This window comes from Micromys minutus (assembly GCF_963924665.1).
Source record: "Micromys minutus genome assembly, chromosome: 12".
NCBI lineage: Eukaryota > Metazoa > Chordata > Mammalia > Rodentia > Muridae > Micromys > Micromys minutus.
The window spans coordinates 18,018,476-18,039,321 of record NC_137981.1 but is presented as its reverse complement, the minus strand read 5'-3'; the positions used below and the strand labels follow the sequence as shown (position 1 = coordinate 18,039,321).

Below are 20,846 nucleotides of genomic sequence, written 5' to 3'. Positions count from 1 at the left end.
GAGAAAAAAAGAACAAAATAGCTAATTTATCTAGTCATTCTCAAATTTATAGCTATTTACTTGAACTTTTTCCATATTACGGAGAAGGCGGAAACATGTTTTCATGCCTGTTTGTACAGGAATGTACTTTTGTAAAACACAAATTCATAAAAGTCATCGGTATAGAGGAGTTTGCACAGTGCCTGGTAGTTAATTGTAAACTGTATTATCTTTAGAGGTCAAGTCTCTCTGCTTGAGCTGGTAGCATCTTTTAATATTCTTAGTGAAAAGGGCTGTCACCCTTGTGTTTAAAACCATGCCACAGTGCAGGTTAATCTAACTTGAAAATTATTTTTATTTTTACTTAGTATTTATTTTTAGAAACGGTTTTGCTATGCAGCAAAGGCTTACTTTGAATTCCTGAGCATTTTGCTTTTAGCCTCCTGGGAACTTGGATTTCAGACACATGCCAACTACTGTGGCTCACTTTTTTTTTTTTTTTTTTTTTTGGTTTAGATTACAGCACAAAGTTACAAACACCTTCTGCTACAGAAACCTATCTCTGAAAACATTAATCTTGGACACACCTGACTAGCTCTATAGACCAGTTTAAATACATAAACAAGCTATTTAATACGTTTGAAAAAACTTGTTATGGGTGTTTGCCTGCATGCAGGCTTATCTGTGCACATTCCCCGGGTCCTTGGAGGCTAGGTAAGGCCCTTACCTAGGATTACAGACAGTTGTGAACTGCCTTTTGGGTGCTGGGGAATCTAATCCTAGCAGCACGTGTTCCTTACAGTTAACTCATCACGCGTCAGCTCCTACAACAACCTAATCAGTAACTTGTTTAGTATGCATGTGTGTATTTTACTCAACTCTCAGATTAGATATGCAGAAAACTACCAGCTGTGGATCAGAGCAGAGGTAAACCAGAGGCTCAAATGCATGCTGAGGTTTCTACACCCATGCCACATGGGGGAGGGGATCTCGAGAACTCTTTCCAGGTGCTTCCCAACCTAACACAATTACAATCACAAGTCAGGAATGTGCTTCTTAGCCGCCACCATCTCTGTCGCTTCCCCTCCCCGGGTGTTTCCTGTAGTTGTTCAGCACCTGTTTGTCACATTTATGCTTTCAATTTTCGGGATGAAGGGGGTAAGAGGGACTCTGGAAGACTACTAGCCGTTCCTTTGTCCCAACGGGGTAAAGGTTCTTTCTTATAGCAAAAATCCTATCTTCACAGCTCAATCCCTTAAATTCCCTCTATTTCGCGGTTCAGTCCGGGATTAGCTGTCTTTGTGGCCGCTGCTCCCTGGCCCAGGCGCCAGGTCAGTGCAAAAGTTGTAACAGTGGCAGGAACAAAAAGGCACTAGGGGTTGGATGTCCAAAGCCAGCCGCTCCGAACACCTAGCCCTGCCAACTCCCGGAGGTTGCCGGGACACTTCCGCTGGGACCTCCGGAACCTCAGGCTAGAGCCCCACCCCCGGCACGCGGCCTCCCGGAAGCCCTCGGGAGACACCTCGGGCCCCGCCCCTACACAGGTCACCTCCCTCCACGCCCCCTTTTCTGGCCCGGCAGCCGGCAGGCAGGGAAGTGTCGTAAAGCTTGGCCCAGGAAACTTTACCCCGGGTAACAGGCGAGGCGCTTTACGGCGGCGGCGGCGGCCGGGTGAGAGGCTCGGCGGCGGCGGCGGCGGCGGTAGCGGCGGAGGCGGCGGCGGAGCGGCCGCGGCGGTGAAGGCGGCTGCGGCGGTGGCTGAGGGAGAGGAGCGGCGGCAACGGCGGCGGGGAGCGGCGCGGGGTGAGCCGCGAGGAGGGGCGGGTGGGAGGCGGTGACACGGCCCGGCGGCGGGGCTCGGGCGGCCAGGGACGGTGGCCGGCACGGCGGCGTGGGGGCGGCGCGGCGTTGGGGACACTCGGTGAGGGACGGTTTCTGCCTTTGTTCCCCCCGCCTCGGCCGCCCCCGGCCCGCCAGTCGGCGCTGCCTGGCGCCGGTCGGCCGCCTCTCATGGCCTCCTCTCTCGGCTGTGTCGCTTCTAGGATGGCGGAGGTACCGCCTGGGCCTAGCAGCCTCCTCCCACCACCAGCGCCTGCGGCCCCAGCGGCGGCCGAGCTCCGCTGCCCGTTCCCGGCGGGGGCCGCACTCACTTGCTGCAGCGAGGACGAGGAGGACGACGAGGAGCACGAAGGCGGCCGCGGGAGCCCAGCGGGCGGCGAGGCGGCCACCGCGGCCAAGGCGCGTTCTTGCCTTCGCTACCCGCAGCTGCCTCAGGAGCAGCAGCAGCAGCAGCTCAACGGATTGATCGGCCCAGAACTGCGACACCTCCGGGCCGCGGCGACCCTCAAGAGTAAGGTTCTGAGTGCAGCGGAGGCGGCCGCCGCCCCCGACGGGGCCCCCCAAGTGACTGCCACAAAAGGAGCCGAGGGACACCCGGGGGAGAGACCTCCTCACTCGGTCCCCAACAATGCAAGAACTGCACTCCCCGGCCGGCCAGCGGCGGCGGCGGCGGCGGCGGGGGCGGCGAGCGACCCCGAGGCGGCCCGAAATGGACTGGTGGAGGGCAACGAGCAGGAGGAGGACGAGCAGGTGCGGCTGCTGTCTTCGTCTCTGACCACCGGCTGCAGTTTAAGGAGCTCCCTGGGCAGGGAGGCCGAGCTCGGGGAGGATCGGACGATACGATACGTCCGATATGAATCTGAGCTCCAAATGCCTGATATCATGAGACTGATCACCAAAGATCTGTCCGAACCCTACTCCATTTATACGTATAGATATTTTATCCACAACTGGCCACAGCTGTGTTTCTTGGTAAGTGGATGGAATGGAAACAGGGTGAGCCCAGCAGAGATCCAGGCCACTCGGGGCAGGGAGTGTGAGGGCCCAGTGTGTGGCCCTGGATGTATCCTTCATTTTCCTAGTACCTTACAGATGTGAGGCGCGAAAGTTCGTACTTTCCCAGGTATTCCGTGGAACTGTGTGGAAGGTAAGAGGCTCGTGATCTGGGTCAACTTGTGACTGTTGTAACAGCAGCAACCCTGTGCAAAGCATGTTTCACATGGGGTTATCTTATATCCTGTTTACATTAGCTTCTAATCATGTTTAACCTTACTCACCCTTAGAACACTTTGCCGTGGTTGAGTTAGGACATGGTTCTGTTCTGGTACAGACCTTAAGTAATAACTCAGTCACAGGAGACTATATGAGGTAAAATATACTTTGGTGGACATGGCTGTCAGCAAACTTGCTGTGGCCACACAAATGAAATCGCAGGCCATGTTCATTGATTATGGACATTGTTTCCTTCAGTAGGACCATTAACAGTTGTAGTCAGCCTGCTTTCAGGTGACTATTGCAGAAGGTGTCACTAATACTTCCGGTGACTGAGAGGCCTCTGAAACTTGAACAGAAGGCCCTTTTGTGGGATGCAGGAAACTAAGTGTGAAACTAGTCAAAAACAGTTCAAAAAACTGGTACCATTGGTTTGTGTGGGTATAGCTGACTGGTTATTTTTACCTATACGTAAGCTGGATATATTTGTCTATTGGATAATATGAATAATTATTACTTGAATAAGTCTACATTCCCATTATAAGTAATCTCTCAACAGTAATAGTTTCAGTATGTATGAAACCTTTAATGAGATAGTTACACTTCAGGTGTAAGTCTGGTGAACACAGGGCATGCTTTCATTGTTGTTTACTAAAGGTAGCGTATTTAAGAGAGTAAAGCTTTTATTTATTGTCTTAACCTTGACAGAGTTGAACTCAATATTCCTTGCAGAGTGTTTTGACACTTCAAAAGTCTGTGGTTGCTTACACAGCTTGGTGGTAACCCAGAAATGCTAATGGATATTGTAGATATTGAGAGTTTGCTAGCTTCCATGTAAATCATGCTTAAACATTATTTTAGAAGGTAGTTTAAACTTTAGGGACTATTTTGTATTTCAGTCCCCACCCCGAATTCTTAATATTATACTGTAGTAGTTCTGCTGGACATGGTGGTGCATTCCTTTGATCCTAGCACTTGGAAGGCAGAGACAGGAGGAAGTCTGAATTCAGAGGCAGCCTGGTCTACATATTCAGTTCTAGGACAGTCAGGCTGTGTAGAGAGAGCCCGTTTTAGAAACCAAATCAAAAAGTTCTAAGACATGTACTGCCAATGTCATCAAATGCCATTCCTCTAAATCGTGGCTTGATTTAATTGTAAATTAAGCCACAAAAGGGTCTAACGGAGTCACGGAGTCACGTCTTAAACTGAAACGGAGGTGTGGAGGTGACTCAGTGGGAGTAGGCTTAATTATGTTTTATCTAGACCTCAGTTTTTTTTTTTTTTTTTTTTGGCATTTTAGACTATGGGAAATGTCAGTCTTTTATGTAGACCCTTCTTACTTGATCAGTTAATTTGTACTTCAGCTTTTACTGAAGCCAAAGTTAACATTAAGTAACACGTATCACACATATCTGGAAGTTGAAATGTGTACAAACAGCTTTTTCTAAGCTATCTCATGAAAGTATGGAATATGAATTTGGAGATAGCAAACACTAAAGTGATATACAGCAGAGGTAGTTTACAACTAGGTCTTTCATATTGGCATGCTTTTTAAATTGAATTTCCCATAAGAGCTAATTTTTATAAATAAAACCTATGTTATTTTTTCAAGTTATATTTGAAAGGACAACCCTAAAGATATGTAGTCCAACCTTTTTTTTTTTTTTTTTTTTTTTAAATGGAAATGAAAACTATGGAGATGTATAATGTTTAAACCTCTAGATATTTAGTAGCAGAGAGGTAAAGGTATAATCCAGGTCTCCTGGCCTCTCATGACATAAGGTGAGGAACTATGACATAACCTTGACCTAGTTTATGAAACACGTTGTAGCACGGAGTTGTCTTCAGCAAGCGGCAGTTGTCCTTCTGTGCATCAGTCCTGGGACTAAAGCTTCCAGTGTGCCTCTAGCTAGGTTCCAGGGACAATGGGGTAGACTTAATGGACTATTTGAGGTTGGACCATAAAAATTGCCTATACTTGATTGACTCATAGAATTAAGCTTCTTAAAATTCTTCCTAATATCTGCAACACTTTGGAAAATAGAAGCCAGTAAAAGATGAGTCTGTGTCGGGTCAGTTCCCACAGGCTTGTACCCTTTATGTGGTGTTTTCAGTGGCAGTGTTTTAGAAGTTCTTAAGTTGACAGTGAGCAATGTAATGCAGTATTTCCGTTCATTGTAAATGTAACTTTCTACCATCCTCCAGGGTTAGTGTTCTGGAATTTGGGAAACTGTATTTTTGCACATACATCTTTCATAGTTCTATAGTCGTGACAGTCTTGTGATGTGATTTGCCATTTCCCACACTTCAGAAAGCACATTTAATAATAATGCTTCAAAATGTGTGCAGCAGCCTTCTTTGGAAAAACTCAGAAATTTAGTGAGTTTTGTAAATGTTGATACACAATTTTTTATGAAGAAATTGCAATACTGGTTTTCATAATAAGCAAACCACATCAGGGTTTTATTTTTAGGTAATTTGTACAATTTGGTTTATACTTTACATTTTTAAATTAGGGAAGCAATGTAGACTCAAGAACTATTTTGTTCATTTACATAGTCAGAGGACAAACATTTGAAATTCTTGTGCAGTTTGAAAGTATTGTCTAGCTTATTAACTGTAGGATATGGCTGTCCTGTGTCTTATGTAAGGTTTGTATGTATTCCCATTTCACATGAACCTAACTTACTAGGTCAGGGCAAATATTTTCTGGCTGTTACAAGTATATGATTTGGTATGATAATTTTATGTATATGTGTACACGTGTCCATATATATGTGTATGTATATATACATATGTGCTCATGTGTGCGTGCGTGTGTGCACACTCACACACGTGTAAAATTTGACAATCTAAATCAGAAAATGCTATTAGTGGGGCTGGAGAGTACATATTATGTTATTGGTCCTAGGTTCAGTCCTCAACACTAAAAAGTACGAAAAACTTATTTTTTTAGATAACTTTTGTCTCTGTTGCAGGTCTTAATACAAAACAAGTCAAATTGATTGTTGAGTTAAATTGATTGATATGGATGAGAAAACAAAGTGAAAATACTTGTGAGGTTTTTGATCCAGAATAATTAAGGAATATGTGATACAGTGGGGTGAACTATTATTGGTCATTGAGTTTACTATTCCTTCAAAAGGATTTTCTTTCAACCTATTTCAGGTTTATGTGAAATGGATTAAAATTACCTTGCCTACAGAGATTTTCCCACAGTTTATTTAAAAAGGATTTTTGGAAATTTATTGAGTAATAGACCAGAAAATGTTACAGCAAATTCAAGTTAAAATAGATATTAAGTGTATGCTAGATGTTGTTTACTAAATTTTTTGACCAATTCCTAGTGGTGTTCAAATAGGTGTTTCTGGAAAGTTAATTTACAAATAAATATTGCTTGCTGAGATAATGTCCTGTTATATTTCTCAGGATACAGTATTAGAACTTTTTAGCACTATTGAAATATTTGGAAAACATTTGCATTGCCAACACTGGAATATCAAAATGAGTTTATCAGCAAGCATTATTTAACATTTAACCTTTAATACTGTGATAACTTGATAGTTTTATTAAAATATAAATAAGTCATTCTATTACACTAATGTAAAGATTGGAATTTGAGATAACCATATTTGAGACAGGGCCTTGGCTGTGTATAGAGCAAGCTTCCTTGAACTTAGGATCCTTCCACCTTAGCTTCCCGAGTGTAACCTACTGAGTGTCTGGAAGCTTATCATAATGATTCATACTGTCAAATATCCTGAAAGGGAGATTGTCATGTATTTATAGTGCTAAAGTACTTTTGAGTGTGATCTAAGTAATACCTTCTAAACAGTGCTTTTTCAGAAAAAGATCTTGATCAAAGTTATATGCCAGGTGTAATTTTCAGTTATATTATGTTTTATATTTATTTTTCATTAAATACTTACTATAAAAAGTTGTAATACTTTGTTGGTGGGTAACTTGTACAGTATTTTATTGTGTTCTAATAACTAGACTTTTCTTTAATTTTTCGATTACTCCCACTTCCCAAAATGTAAACAGACCTTTATTGCAAATGATTTTAATTATAAGCACTTGACATGTAGTCAGTAAATGTATTTGAGTATTTATCTTGTAGAAACTCCACTGGCCTGAAGGTTTTAATAAGCATTTATAAAAGTCATGTTTTGAAGAAAGTGTGAGTTTTAGAAACAATAATATTTGAAGTTTTGAGATTCAGATTCTGAAGCTTTGCAATTGCTGTCTTGCTCCGAAGTTCTCCTGAATTCTCAAACTGCTGACCCAGAGTCTGTTGCTGTTTTTCCTTGGTAATTTTGCAGTATCTGATGGCAATGTGTTCTTCATAACTGTTTGTTTATTTTCAAGGCCATGGTAGGGGAGGAGTGTGTAGGTGCCATCGTTTGCAAGTTGGATATGCACAAAAAGATGTTCCGCAGAGGTTATATAGCCATGTTAGCTGTGGATTCCAAGTACAGGAGAAATGGCATTGGTAAGGAAAATACTATTTCACAAAGGGTGCATAAATTATTTTCATTTTTGTGTTTTGAAACAAAAGATTTAAATGTGACTTTGGAAGAATAAACTCAAGGTAAGTGAAGAAAAGTTTTTTTTTTTTTTTTAATGGATTTATTATTGTGTGTAACACACAGTTAAAGAGACGTTGAAGGACGGCCTGAACTCAGATCATCACACATTAGTGGCTGACTCTTGTATTACTTGGCCATCTCATTGTCCTTAATAAATACTTTTTCTTTCAACATATTTTCTAAACATTTAAAAATAGGTTTTATAAATTAATGTTTTTGAGAGATTATCTTTTTAAAAATAGCATGTGGTGAGTTTTTCAGGTTTTTTTTTAAATTACATTCAGAATTCTTTGTATTATACTTAAAACTGGAGGAAATACTCTTGTTTTTTATTGATTTATGAGGGTATTTTATTCCAGCAACTGGTCTTGAGGACTTTAAGATAAAATTACTGAGTAATTATCATTATGTAATGCTAATTATTAGACTTGTAATTTGAGAGCCTAAAAGAAAGTAATATTTCTTACTATTTTGAGATTTATTTTCAAAGCCTTTTTTAAAAGTTGAGTTCCTTAGTTTTTAAAATTTGTGTGTGTGTGTGTGTGTGTCTGTTAGTATCTGATAAAGTGCATGAGTGGATCAGAGAACAGCTTTTAGGAGTCTCTTCTGTCATGTGGGTCCCAGTGACCTGGGTTTGATCTTTTGGTGAGCCAACTCTGGGTCACCATATATAATTTTTTAAACTATCACTAGAATCATCTGGATGTTTTAAAAGCAGATGATTAGACCCTTCCTTGAGAATCTCATTTACCTGGTCAGGCTGAAACTTTGCCTGTTGACTGTTTTGGAAGCCTAGTTACAGAGACTATCCTAGTGTCATAATACCTGCTGGCTCTTTATTCACAGTGGAAAGTCAGATGGAGAAGTGCTTGTTGGGATGTGAATTCTGGGTTGCATTTTAAGCTAAGTCAGTATTGAGGCTGCCATTAGTACTCTTAGCAGTTTTGTTACATGTGGCTTTAGAAGAATATGGATGCTACTGTTAATATGCATTTAAGACTTTGAAAGTGAGTATCATGTCATGAGAAATCCTTATAAATATGTTACGGTTTTATTTATTTACTTGACATTGGGTTATAGTATCCAATCTTTCATTAAACTGCTGGGCTCAAATAGTCCTTCCAAGTGCCACTTGCTGAGTTTAAGAGGTAATGGACTTTATTTTTGGCCTGCTTTCTACTAAAATTTGTAATACATTTGGTTTGTTTTAGAGACAAGTTTGAAACTTGGGTGCTTTTGGAAAGAGCTAAGGTCTCATGAGAAACGGTACTCATGCTTGGCAAGTTCTAGTGAGAGAACCGTTATTTTAAGGTTACATCCTTGTCTTGCCTTATTAGGAGATGTGTATACACTCACATGCCTGGTTTGAAAAATGGTCTTAGTATATAATATAGCCCTGGCTGGCCAAGAAGTCTATGTCTATGTAGACCGTTGGCCTCACAGAGATCTATCTACCCAGCTTCCCAAATGTTGGGATTAAAGGTGTGTTGGGCACACCTGACACACTTTAAGTCAGAGTTAGCAGTTACTTTTAATGTATCAAATTATGTGACTGAGTTATGACTGACCTTTCTAGACATTCACAGACAAACCATCCACATCAGTGAGAGAGCCTGGCTTTGTTTTGCCAGGCTCACTAAATTTTACTGCAGCTGACTTTTATCTTGGCCCCTGTGGGCTAAGCAATTCTTCTTAGGCTGTCTTGTGCCTCGTGTCCAGAGATTTGGATAACATTTGGCAAAATCAGCTCAGATCATTCAGTAACTTCTGCTAGCTCATGAAATTCTGAGTTACTTTATGTAATTATAGTTCTTTTTTCTCCCCTTACCTTTTTCTTCTTACCTTTCCTAATATCTTATAAACAATAAAACAAAAAAACTCTAGCTTGGGACTAATATTATACCTGAGGAAAAGGACTCTTTCAGGAGGTAGATTTTCCCAGGGCAGCCTCATTGCTCTGTGGAGGTTCCCTAGGCTTCTCCTAGCTGATATGTAGTTTATTTTTCACTTAGAAATGATCATTGTATTTATCTACAGTCAAGATAAAACCTAGTATTTGACATTTTTAATGCAATTATGATAATCATAATTTAGATTTTTTAAGAAATTAATTATATTTTTCCCTTATTAATACTCAGATCTATATTCTAGGTACTAACTTGGTAAAGAAAGCTATATATGCCATGGTTGAAGGAGACTGTGATGAGGTGAGTGTTTAAACTATTTAATCCTGTTCTCCTGGGCAGGATTCTATTGGAGGGATTTTTACAGTGTCCTGTAGTAGTAATGCTGCAAGTCTCATTGCAGATCTGCTACACAGATGCAGCTTGGGGAAAATGTTACTTTGTTTAGAAACAATAATGGTGACCTAGAATAACTTTTCAGTAATAGACTTGGATTTCTTCAGAGTACAGAGTACAGAGTCTAATTGTTTAATTTTTGTTTTTAAAAAAACATGGGAAAACTCTCAACTTGTATAGAAGACATTTCACTCTAGGAAATGTCTCTAAGTATTAAATAATGAACAACTGATTTGCATATTAATATACAAGGCCTTTTGCCATCTATAATTTCTTTATTTTTATAGCTATGTTTAGTAAATAATGGGGATAAATGGGTTGTTAATATTGTACAATGTAGGTGGGAACAGTTTTAAACTAGAGAAGAATGCTTTTCTTACAGCAATGACAACTAAGGAAGTTGTTACTGTACTAATTTATGAGCAACACAGAAGACAGTTACCTTTTGAAAAAAGTAACGTTTTTGGTCTTTTAAGACGAGAGTCTCACTCTGTAGCTCTCTGTCTGGCCTGGAACTATGTTGACCAGACTAGTCCTTGTCTCAACTTTCCAAATGCTGGGGTAGAGGCACACATCACTGCTCATATCTCTACTATTCAAGGGCCGATGTTCCTTAGGGAAGCTGTCAAATACACCTTAGTAAGTGTTTTAATAACTTCAAATTGGAGGGTTTTGTTTTGTTGTATGAGGCTGTTTGAAGCTAGCCTAGAGTTTACCAGGTGGTCCAGATTGGCCTTATACTTGCTATTCTCCTGCCTCACTCTACAGAGTATCAGGATTACAGAAATGTGCCTTACTAAATGGATTGTTTTGGTATGATGTGTGAGAGAGAGAAAGTGAGAAAGGTGGGAGGGATGGGGGAGAGTCAGTGTATAGTGTGGGGATGTGTACATGTAGAGGCCAGAGGTTTGTTTTCCTTAATCATTTTGTACCTTACTCTTTGAGGTAAAGTTTTACTGTATAGATCTCATCAGTTGATCTGGGCTTGGTAGCTAGCACCTTCTCACTGGGTCTGTACCACAAGTATCTTGAGATTTAAATAACTCAGTAGGGGATTCCTTACTGCATCCTTTATAGCTTAGCAGTTGTATGATTGTAGTAAAACATTTAACTCTTCTGCTCTGTCACTTTGTGTGACGTTATGTTAATTCTACTTTTAACTGTTGTCAAGAACAATAGTTACTTGTTCATTGTCAGCTACCTAGTCAAGGTCTGCAGGGAGTCGCCATGAGCTTCTAGCCTACAGTGTTAAAAAGTGCCGTCTAAACTGTGCCAATTTGACTTAGCTTCATAATGATAACTCCTATTGTATTAATATTATTATAATATATATATATATATATATATATGTATATATATATATATATATAGCATTGGTAGAACATCATTGTAATTGAATTTCTCTGTTAAAGAGAATCAAACTCATTAAGCTTTTTATTTTTTAAAATGTGTGTGTGTATGTCTGCTGTCTGTCTGTCTGCTGCTGGTCAGCCTGCCAGCCAACTGTGTGCAGGTGCTCAAGAAGGCCAGAAGAGCTTGCTTCTAGAACTAGAGTTCTAGAAGTCACAGATAGTTATGAGCTGTCGGATGTAGGTGCTGGGAACTGATTTGGAGTCCTGTGAGAGAAGTGCATGCTCTTAACCAGAGTCATCTCAGCCTCTCATGGTTTATGTCATGCTTCTTCTGTGTAAAGTAAAAGAGAAGCTTCCTAGTAAATTTCCAGTATACGTCTAGATTAAAAAAAAAGGTTTATGAGAGTTGAAATGTTGAAAAATAGTTGCTTTTTTCTTAGCATAGTCTAGTATATTAAGGGATACATAATTTCTTAGGAAGCATTGAGTGTACTAAGAAAATCTCTACATTTTAATTAGAGTAGCCATTTGAGTAATTTTTCTTTATAATTGGGCCTAATTATGATATCAAGCCAGAATTCAAATATATATATTTTTGAAGATTTTATTTTATGCGTATGTATGTGGGTATGCCACATATTTCTGAGGAAGCCAAAAGAGTGACACAGGTCCTTTAAAGAGCAGAAAAGACTCTTAACTGCTGAGGCATCTCTCCAGCCATTCAGCACTTAACCACACTTGTAGCTGTGTAGATGTAGTTACCCTTCTATACCTTTAGAGCAGCGGTTCTCAACCTGTGGGTTGTGACCCTTTTGTGGGTTGAACAACCCTTTCACAGGGATTACATATCAGATATTCTGCATATTAGATGTTTACATAAGTAATTAGAAACAGCAAAACTACAGTATGATGTAGCAATGAAAATAATTTTATGGTTGGGGTCACCACAACATGAAAAACTGTATTTAAGGGTCATAGCATTAGGAAGGTTGAGAACCCCTGTTTAGCATACTTTAGATGCCTAATTATTAGTGAAAGTGGAATTACATCTCCTTGCCCAAGTCTAGAACTTCTTTGCACTGGTTTATTTTCCTGGAAAGTGGTGGGGAGGACTGAAGCTTGGTTACTTAATATGTATGAAGTTCTAGCTTATACTTGGATCCAATTTGTCCCTGTTTACTTGATTTCTCTTTTAAATATTTACTTACTTATACATGCATATATATATATATATATGCATACTGTTTACTGGTTTTCTTGCATTTTATTCATCTGTAAAGTGTAGACAGTGGTTCTCAACCTTCTTAATGCTGGAAGCCTTTACTACAGTTCTTCAGTGTGTCATGGTCCCAACCATGAGATTATTTTCATTGTTACTTCATAGCTGTGAGTTCGCTGCCGTTATGAATCATTGTTAGATACTTTTGGAGATAGAAGTTTGCCAAAGGGGCTTGACCCACATGTTGAGAACCACTTTTGGATAGCCATGTCTTGAGGTTTCTGTCTAAATGAATACAACTATTCTTTTAATTTTTTCACTTTTTATTACTGTGAACATAAATTGTGGCAGATTAGTTTTTCTCAAATTAAATTGCCTTTATTTAATAGTTTAATTATAATTAGATGTTGACCTAATAGGAATTCCAAGAATTTCCAAAGAGAATTATGCAGATGTGTAAAACCTTTTTCTAGTATATCATTCATTTTTAAAACTTAAATTTTTGTTTGTTCATGGCAGGTTTTCACTATGTAATTTTGGCTAGCTTAGTGGCCATGGAGATCTCTTGTCTCTGCTAGGATGAAAAGTGTGTGCAACCATGGCCTTTAGGTTGTTTTGTTTATTTTAAAAACAAACTGACTTTAAGTAAATCAATTAGTTATTGCCACGACCTGTCTTTTAAGTTTTTCTAAAGACATATCCACTTGATACTGGAATAACAACTTGATTTTGGAATTTAAAAGTTTAGGTTTAGCATGTGATTTACTTTTATTACTTAATTGCATAGGCTATGTTGCCTTTGGCTGATGCTTTCTCTTCAGGTACTCTGATCATCTAAAAAGCATGTTAATACTTCCAGTGCCTATGCAATATATGTTATAAAATGAAAGATACTAAGGACTCCTCTAACAAATATGAGAGTTTGTTTGATAGGCAGTATATTAGGTGCAGAGAAAGCAGCTGGAAGGTTTATGCTTCAGCTCACTGGCTAGATGTGCCATAATTAACAAGCATAGGGTGTGTCATAGGGGCAGTGTACAGTGTTGTGGAACAGGGTAAAAGGGAATGGCATTCCATGAATCTATTAGCAACCAGGCCAGAATCCAGGAGGAAAAAAATACCATTTGTTCTTCAAGACAAAAAGCAGTTTATATGAAAAGCCTAACCCAGAAGGCGTATCCAAAACTTGTGTATGGGCCACATGTTTTAGAATAGCTATGAGTTTGGGCCAGCATGTTTGTGAATGATGTCATTTTGCATTGTTAAAAGTTTGGTACCTACAGAAGGTGAAATAGATGATGGTTGGGTCTGGAGACTGACTGTTAATGTTGAGCATGAAGAGGAGGACGAGGGAGACTCGGAGTGAAAGTGGCGATGTACATGGGAGCTGTGTCTTGATGGGCATTTTAAGTCTCTTCAGGTAATTTTAATTCATAAGCACATTTTAAGGCTAGAGTCAATAAGTTTAGTTAGGAAATTAGTGAGAGGGTCCTTGTAGAAAATGGGAGACTTCTTGAGCTGGTAGTAGTTTAGGGCTCTGCCAGTGTGGCATAAAAATAAGAGAAAATGTAGGAGGGAGAAAGGACAGTACTCAATGCTTGGATTCATATAGGAGAATGGACAGAAAAGAGTTCAAGACTCCTGGGGTTCAGGTTGAGGAACTGATAGTGGGATGGAAATCCTCTTCACTGAGGCACAGAGCTGGGCGGGTCCTGAGTGATTTTGGGTATGGCAAATCAAGGTGTCTTTTTCTCCATCACTTGAATTCTTACTCAGAATAAAACAGGAAGACTTTCATGTGCTTTATGGGTGCTCTGCTGTGTCTTTGTTTAGTTGTACTTTGCCATTTTCCCTCCCTGTAAATGCCGAAAGGTTATGACACCCTAATGGGGATTATGGTGCAATGTGTTGATACTTCTCAGTGACACAGGTGAGAATCAATAGCAAAGGCAAACAGAGCAGCACATATAAAAGCTACGAAGGAAGACTGTCTAGGTAGAGGGAAGTAGAAACAAGAAGGGCAGTCTTCAGAACTGTCAGCTTTATGTTGTCAGAACCACAAGCTCACTGGTACTCCACAACCATCAAATGGAGCTTACTATTCTGTGATCCTCTGTAAAGTTTTAATTTAAATCAGTTCTAGACCACTGGTTCTGAGTGACATCAACCTCACCTGGTAATTTGTTTAAAATGCAAATTCTTGGGCACTAAACCTCTTTGTGTATAAGTGTATTTGTGTGTGTGTGGGGGCATATCTATATGCATGTGACATGTATGTAAGTTGGAAGTCTGAGATCAACAGAGTGTATCTCCTTCAGTTGTATCCTGCATTATTTTTCTCCAACTTCTTATTTTTCTTAATTACTGTTGTATGTGTATGTATTCATGCTGTATGAGTGTATATGCCACAGCACACTTGTGGCGATCAGATAACCTTGAATCGTTCGTTCTACTCTTACACCATTGTGTAGGCTTTCCTTAGTCAGGTGCATGTTGCCAGGCTTGCTCTGAGAATGCCTTCGCCTACTTAGCCATCACCAGCTCTTATGTTTTTGACACAGGGTCTCTTTAACCTGTAGCTTGCTGATTTGGCTAGACTGGCCAGTGACCTTTGTGGATCTGCTGGTCTCCCCTCAACCTGACATCTGACTTTTATGTGACTAATAGAGATCTGAATTTAGGTCAAGTTTGTACAGCAAGTAGTGTGCCTTTCCTAGCCCTCAGCAGTCTTATTCTAACTATCCTCCAGGAGACTGTGCACCCCACGACTTAAATTTCCTTGGTCTAGGTTGAGTAAACTTTTTCTGCGTAAGGGTTGCAGCATTAGGAAGGTAGAGAACCACTGCTCTAGATCAGTATGGTAGTTGGTACCAGAATAAACAATGGCAGGTTAATAACAGGAGTTAGAGGTCAGTCTAAATAATTTCAAATATTGGTTGGCTTTCAAAACTTTTGGTGTTGATTTTTCTTTTCCTTTTCTTTATATGACACCATGGTTTTCTCCACAAAACAAAACAAAACAAAAATAAAAAGCTCATCTTTGTTTATTATAAACATGTAGTTCAATTCCTAAAAATTGAAGCATTACAAAAACCAAGAGAAAAGTTCTCAATGATTCTATCTTTCCTGATTCAAAAATAGTTTGATCATTATGACTTTTTCTGTATACCAATACTGCTTTATCATAATTCTTAAACAGTTTTTTAAAATGTTTGGTCTGATTATATACTTTCTCAGTTTTTAAGTGTGAAATTATAACTTAAGTCTTTTTTCTTTTTTTAAGGTTGTTTTGGAAACAGAAATTACAAATAAGTCTGCTTTGAAACTTTATGAAAATCTTGGTTTTGTTCGAGATAAAAGGCTGTTCAGATACTATTTAAATGGAGTTGACGCACTGCGACTTAAACTGTGGCTGCGCTGAGAGACTTGACAAGCAAGGAACGGCTCCACCCACATGGAAGCGACTTTTGCATGCAATGCAATTTGTGCAGAATTGCTTTGCAGGTGGATTTAGTAATTCCCATGCAGCTGTTATCTGTCAGTGTCCATTGAGTGTCGCACAAGATTTGTTGCACTTTGGCATGGCGCATTTGTTCTGAATTAAATGAGATTGTTTTAAACTTCAAGAGTTCTGTTGGTACCAGCAGGATGTGCCAGTTAATAGCCAAGACTTGTTCATTTGCAAAGTCTGCTGACAGTACTATTTATATAGTGATCATTTTATCACAGAACCAGTAAGTGGGACATGATTTTTGTTCCTTAAAGAAGCCAATGTAGATTGTAAAAGTCTCTTTAAGTACTAACATTTCACACAAAACCTGCCATAGTTTTCTGAAGGGGGTGAGGGAAAAGCTTCAATTTAGGTTTTATTTTTTCAATATTAAATTTTCCATTCTTGAATATTGGTACCTCAGTGATTAGTGGATGAAAAGTGTAGGGTGGAATTTGTCTTATGATGAGTAAAGATGACAGTTAAATTGCGTCTGCCAGTGCCTGTGTAGATAAGTACTCTTGTCTTCATCTCTAGTTTTGAATGCATGCGCTTTCTTTTTCTTTAATACCTTTGCAAGCAAACTTGTTTTTATTTAAATTCTAAATTTGATAATAAATTATTTCAGATTTTTATAATTTGGACAGTTTTTCCAGGTGAGTGACAGTGGTTTGCTTTAGAAGTCCCTTCTTTCCTTACAGTAAGAAGCTGACTCTACTTGGGAAACTGAGAAATGGCTTAAAGGGATGGAGTTGGGAATTGTGGGGTTTGGATGCACTTTTTTTTTTTTTTTTTTTGTTTTTGTTTTTTGAGAATGGGGGGGATTTTTGAAATGAATAGAAAATTAATGTAAATTGGTATGATCTTATTTAATCAAAATGATTGATAAGCTGTGAAGAACAGCTTCTATAAAGTAGCTGGTTTTTGTTTTTGTTTTTTTTTTTTTCCTTTTTTAACTTTATTTGAATTCACATTGCTTCCATTTCTGAAAATACTTCACTTTTGGTTTAGTCTTAGAAATGAATTTCAAGGAACATTGTATCCATTTTTAAGCTGCATTTATTTTCTTTTTACTCATGAGCAGATTCTTGGGGGACCTTTGCTTTGTTCCTCTGGAAAAAAGAGAGGGATGAATTTTTTTTTTTTTAATGAGTTTTTGGGGTTTTCTGAGCAGCCAAGGTGTTTATTAGTTACAATGAATTTTGGCTAATCAGTGTAATGTTAACAAATTTTATCTCATTGCTCTGAGTTGAGTTGGTAAAGCTGTGATGAATAACTTATTTAACTAGGATACCTAAGCACTCATAAGGAGGAGGATTCATTTTCCGAAAAATGTTTTATAGGAATCTGGCATTCATGTTGTTATTTTCATTTGAATATACTTTTCTTCTACTCTAATACTTGGTTTGAATTTATTTTATGGCTGTAATTACTGTATTTTTAAAAACCCTACCTCCATTAACAGTTGGTAAAGGCCCCTTTTCAGGAAAGTTTGTTGAGCTTTTTTGTTTGTTTGTTTGTTTGTTTGTTTTAAAGGAAAGCTGCTCTTTGCTCAGTATAGTATTTTGGAAGTGAACATGGTAACAAGTACTTTTCAAATAAAGATGCACAGTTTATATTTGAAAATAAAAACTTCCTGCTGGTGGGATCATTTATAGTTCCTTATTTTTAAGAAAATGTGTCTTTCCATTTTATATTGCTCTTTAGAGTTTAATATTAAAAATGTGATGACCACATAGCACTCAGCTTTTCTGCTGACCATTTTGAATCTGTCTTGGTCTAACTTCATTTGGGTGTCAGCATTTGGAAGAATGGCAGTCATCACAATGCTTATGTTTTCATTTCCAGTGTGGAGGAAAGTAGCTCTGCAGTACACCTGACGTCATCAAATATTGTTTAGATTGGCTGGTACGTAGGCATGAACTGTTGATGAACATATGTTTTCCTGACTCACTCTAATGGGTATACTTGTAAAGTAGATACATGCTAGACTTACCAATTAAAAAGTTTTGTTCTTGCTAGGTTGTCAGTGAAAGTATCACTACTGCCTGCCCTTCAGTTCAGAATGACTGGATTCACTGAACTGATTGTCTGATGATTTGTAAACATGATCTTAACTATGTGACTAAAATGTCAGATCATTATTACAGTACTGCTCAACAGATGGATACATGTTGAATATCAGTGTATACTTTGATGTCTTTAATTACTTGATTTTTTTTTAAACTAAAATTTTAACCTCTAGTTTTGATAACCTAGTAACAAAATTAAAACTTTGCAAGTTGAATAGCTTCATCTTTAATTTGACATGAGGCTTTCATTTTTCTTATATCAGCTTAAAGTGGTTCCATTTATAATTGACAGTGGGTTCACTTGGCTAAAACTGAGCAAAATTGGTGCAACTTTCTTTTAGTGGGGTGCTGTCCCTTTAAGATTGACTGTTCTGTCTACCCATTGACACTGGTTTGGCAGTTGACACTGCTGAACATTTAACACTGCTCCCATGAAGCTGTCTATTATGTTCTCAATATGTTAGTATTGAGAACGCTAATGGGTATGCTACTAGTCTTGATGATAAGTCTCCTTTACATTGGGATGAAACTGCTTAACTCGGGAATAATCCAATTCTACAGATCATAAAACGCATTACTGCTTGATGTTGAGCCCAGCAAAATAAGATAATATTAAAAATTGATTTTAACATTTTCTGCCTCTTCAAATTATCTTCTACATACACAAGGCAAATCTATGTAAAGGAGTGGGTCATGTTTTAACTCTAACCATGCCCTATGTTAAGGTATTGGCTGGGATATATTGACTAGATGTGTATGTTTATTATGGTGTCTAAAATTCTGAGGTTCATCGCTTTCTAGGAGTATACAGGAAATCAGGTTTGCAGCACACCAGTTACTCCTCAGTACAGGTCTGCACTACTAGGATGAGTGCTATAGTGTCCCAGAGCTTTCAGGTTTGTAAAGACATAACTAAGTTATATTGTCATCACATATGAGTTGAGTATCTGTGAACTATCACGTGTATCTCAAAAGTATGGGACTGCTGTTTAATGACTGGGGATATTGCTGCATAATTTCCTCCTCTTGATCCCTATCCTTTCGGAGAGAGAGATTTGGTGGGATTTAAAATGTGCAAGCTGTCTGAATAAGATACAGTCAAATAAAGTATGGTTAAGTTGTGTTTGCATTTTTCTTTAAGATACAGCTGTGTGCATTCTATGATTTGGTTTCAGATAATCAAAAAGTAACCTGTTGTATTTATTACTGCCCTCTATCAAAGAGTTATTTGGAAGGAATGATATAGTTGTTATCTCTCTACTTTGTATTCAGACAAAGTAAATTTGAAAATAAAATTAAAAACTTGATTGCTAAATGTACTTGTTAGTCAACTGAGCTAGCAGTACCAGGGAGAACATTTTTAAGCATCCATTAAGTGAAAGTAGTTTACTTGTTCTTGCTCCTAGCAACTTATTCCTAAGTCAGTTTTTATTTTTACTGTTTGTACTGTACTTCCTTGTATAAGTTGAAAATGTCCCCCTTTTGCTAAACACTAAAGTAGAGCAGGATCTACAGGGCTTTTTGACCAATTCCTTGTGAGAAACTTAAATTGGTAGTTATATATGCTTTTCTGTTTGAAGTTCTGAGTGTGAGTGGGAGGATGAGATCATTTAATTGTGACTGCTAAGCTTTAACACCCTGAACGTTTGGTTCTGTAGAGTAATGTGGATCTAATAGTTGGATTTCAGTCTTTGTAGTAGTGTAAAGTGTCTGATTGAGCTCATGCTGCAGTTGGGTCTGAATGCTTCAGAAACTTACTATAAATGAGGACTTGAAATGTGAGACCATTGGTGTCTGGACCTTGGTGATTTATTTTATAAAGCTTTAAAAAAAAAAAACTCCACAAATATCTCAGCATATAACACACTTGTGCACTGTTTTCACTGATGGAAATGCTCTTTGCACTCTTCAGGATGGGAGCTACTAATCACTCTTCACTACTGAGCTCCTGAAGTATCCTAACGATAGAGAACTTAATTTTCAGTTTTACTTATTTGAAATGGGCTATATGTGGCTGTTGGCTCGTGTGTAGATAGCAGAAGTTTAGATAATGTACATCGGAGGGAAGCTTATTGAAATGTGAATAATTTAAAATTGCCTCTGAGCAAAAGCCCTGACTGAACTGTTTGTACATTAACATTTTCCTTAGTAGTGTTTCTGCCTCTTGCCCCTCCAGTGACTGACCCTTTGTAAAAGGCAATTCTTGCATCTCACTGTCCAAGGTGCGTGGAATGGCAGAGACTATAGACCCAAGTGCCAGAGACTGTTCTGACATGATTAACACTTTTTAGCTTTCAAACCTGTAGCATTAGGCCCAATGGTTTGTTTTAGATTAATTTGAAATAATATCACTTCTAAATAAAATAGATGTCATTTTACCAGTGGTCAACCTAGAACATGGAGGTATGTCATATTTGAACATTGTAAAAAGCAGATGGAGTAAAGGCAGATGTTCTTAACTCTAACAGGCTACTTTCTCTGTTTCCATGGAGGGTTACCTCAGCCTCATGGATCATTTGGTTAGCTGTAGTGTAGTGCAGTAAAAGGCAGCATTGAAGAGGGCACCTCCCAGAAAAGTACTTGACTTGGTGCAATCATTGGTGAGCTCTTGGCCTGCTATGTTGGCAGCAACTTGGTATTTAATTTCCAAGTGACAAAAGTAGAAGCACCAAGATATATTTTCTACTACCTTAAAAATCTATTCTGGGTGGTGGCGGTGCAGGCCTTCAATTCCAGCGCTTGGAAGGCAGAATTCGATGCCAGCCTGATCTACAGAGCTAGTTCCAGGACAGCC

At 38.7% G+C, this 20,846-nt stretch overlaps 1 protein-coding gene across 1 annotated transcript; it reads left to right on the top strand.

The window, feature by feature from the left end:
- Positions 1-1,647: 1,647 nt before the first annotated feature.
- Positions 1,648-19,146, top strand: NAA30 (N-alpha-acetyltransferase 30, NatC catalytic subunit). Its single transcript, XM_080926272.1, has 5 exons — positions 1,648-1,782; positions 2,022-2,790; positions 7,399-7,522; positions 9,771-9,826; positions 15,774-19,146. Exons 2-5 carry the CDS (start codon positions 2,023-2,025, stop codon positions 15,909-15,911), a joined length of 1,086 nt encoding a protein of 361 aa, XP_080782398.1. The 5' UTR covers positions 1,648-1,782; position 2,022; the 3' UTR covers positions 15,912-19,146.
- The last annotated feature ends 1,700 nt before the right edge of the window (positions 19,147-20,846 follow it).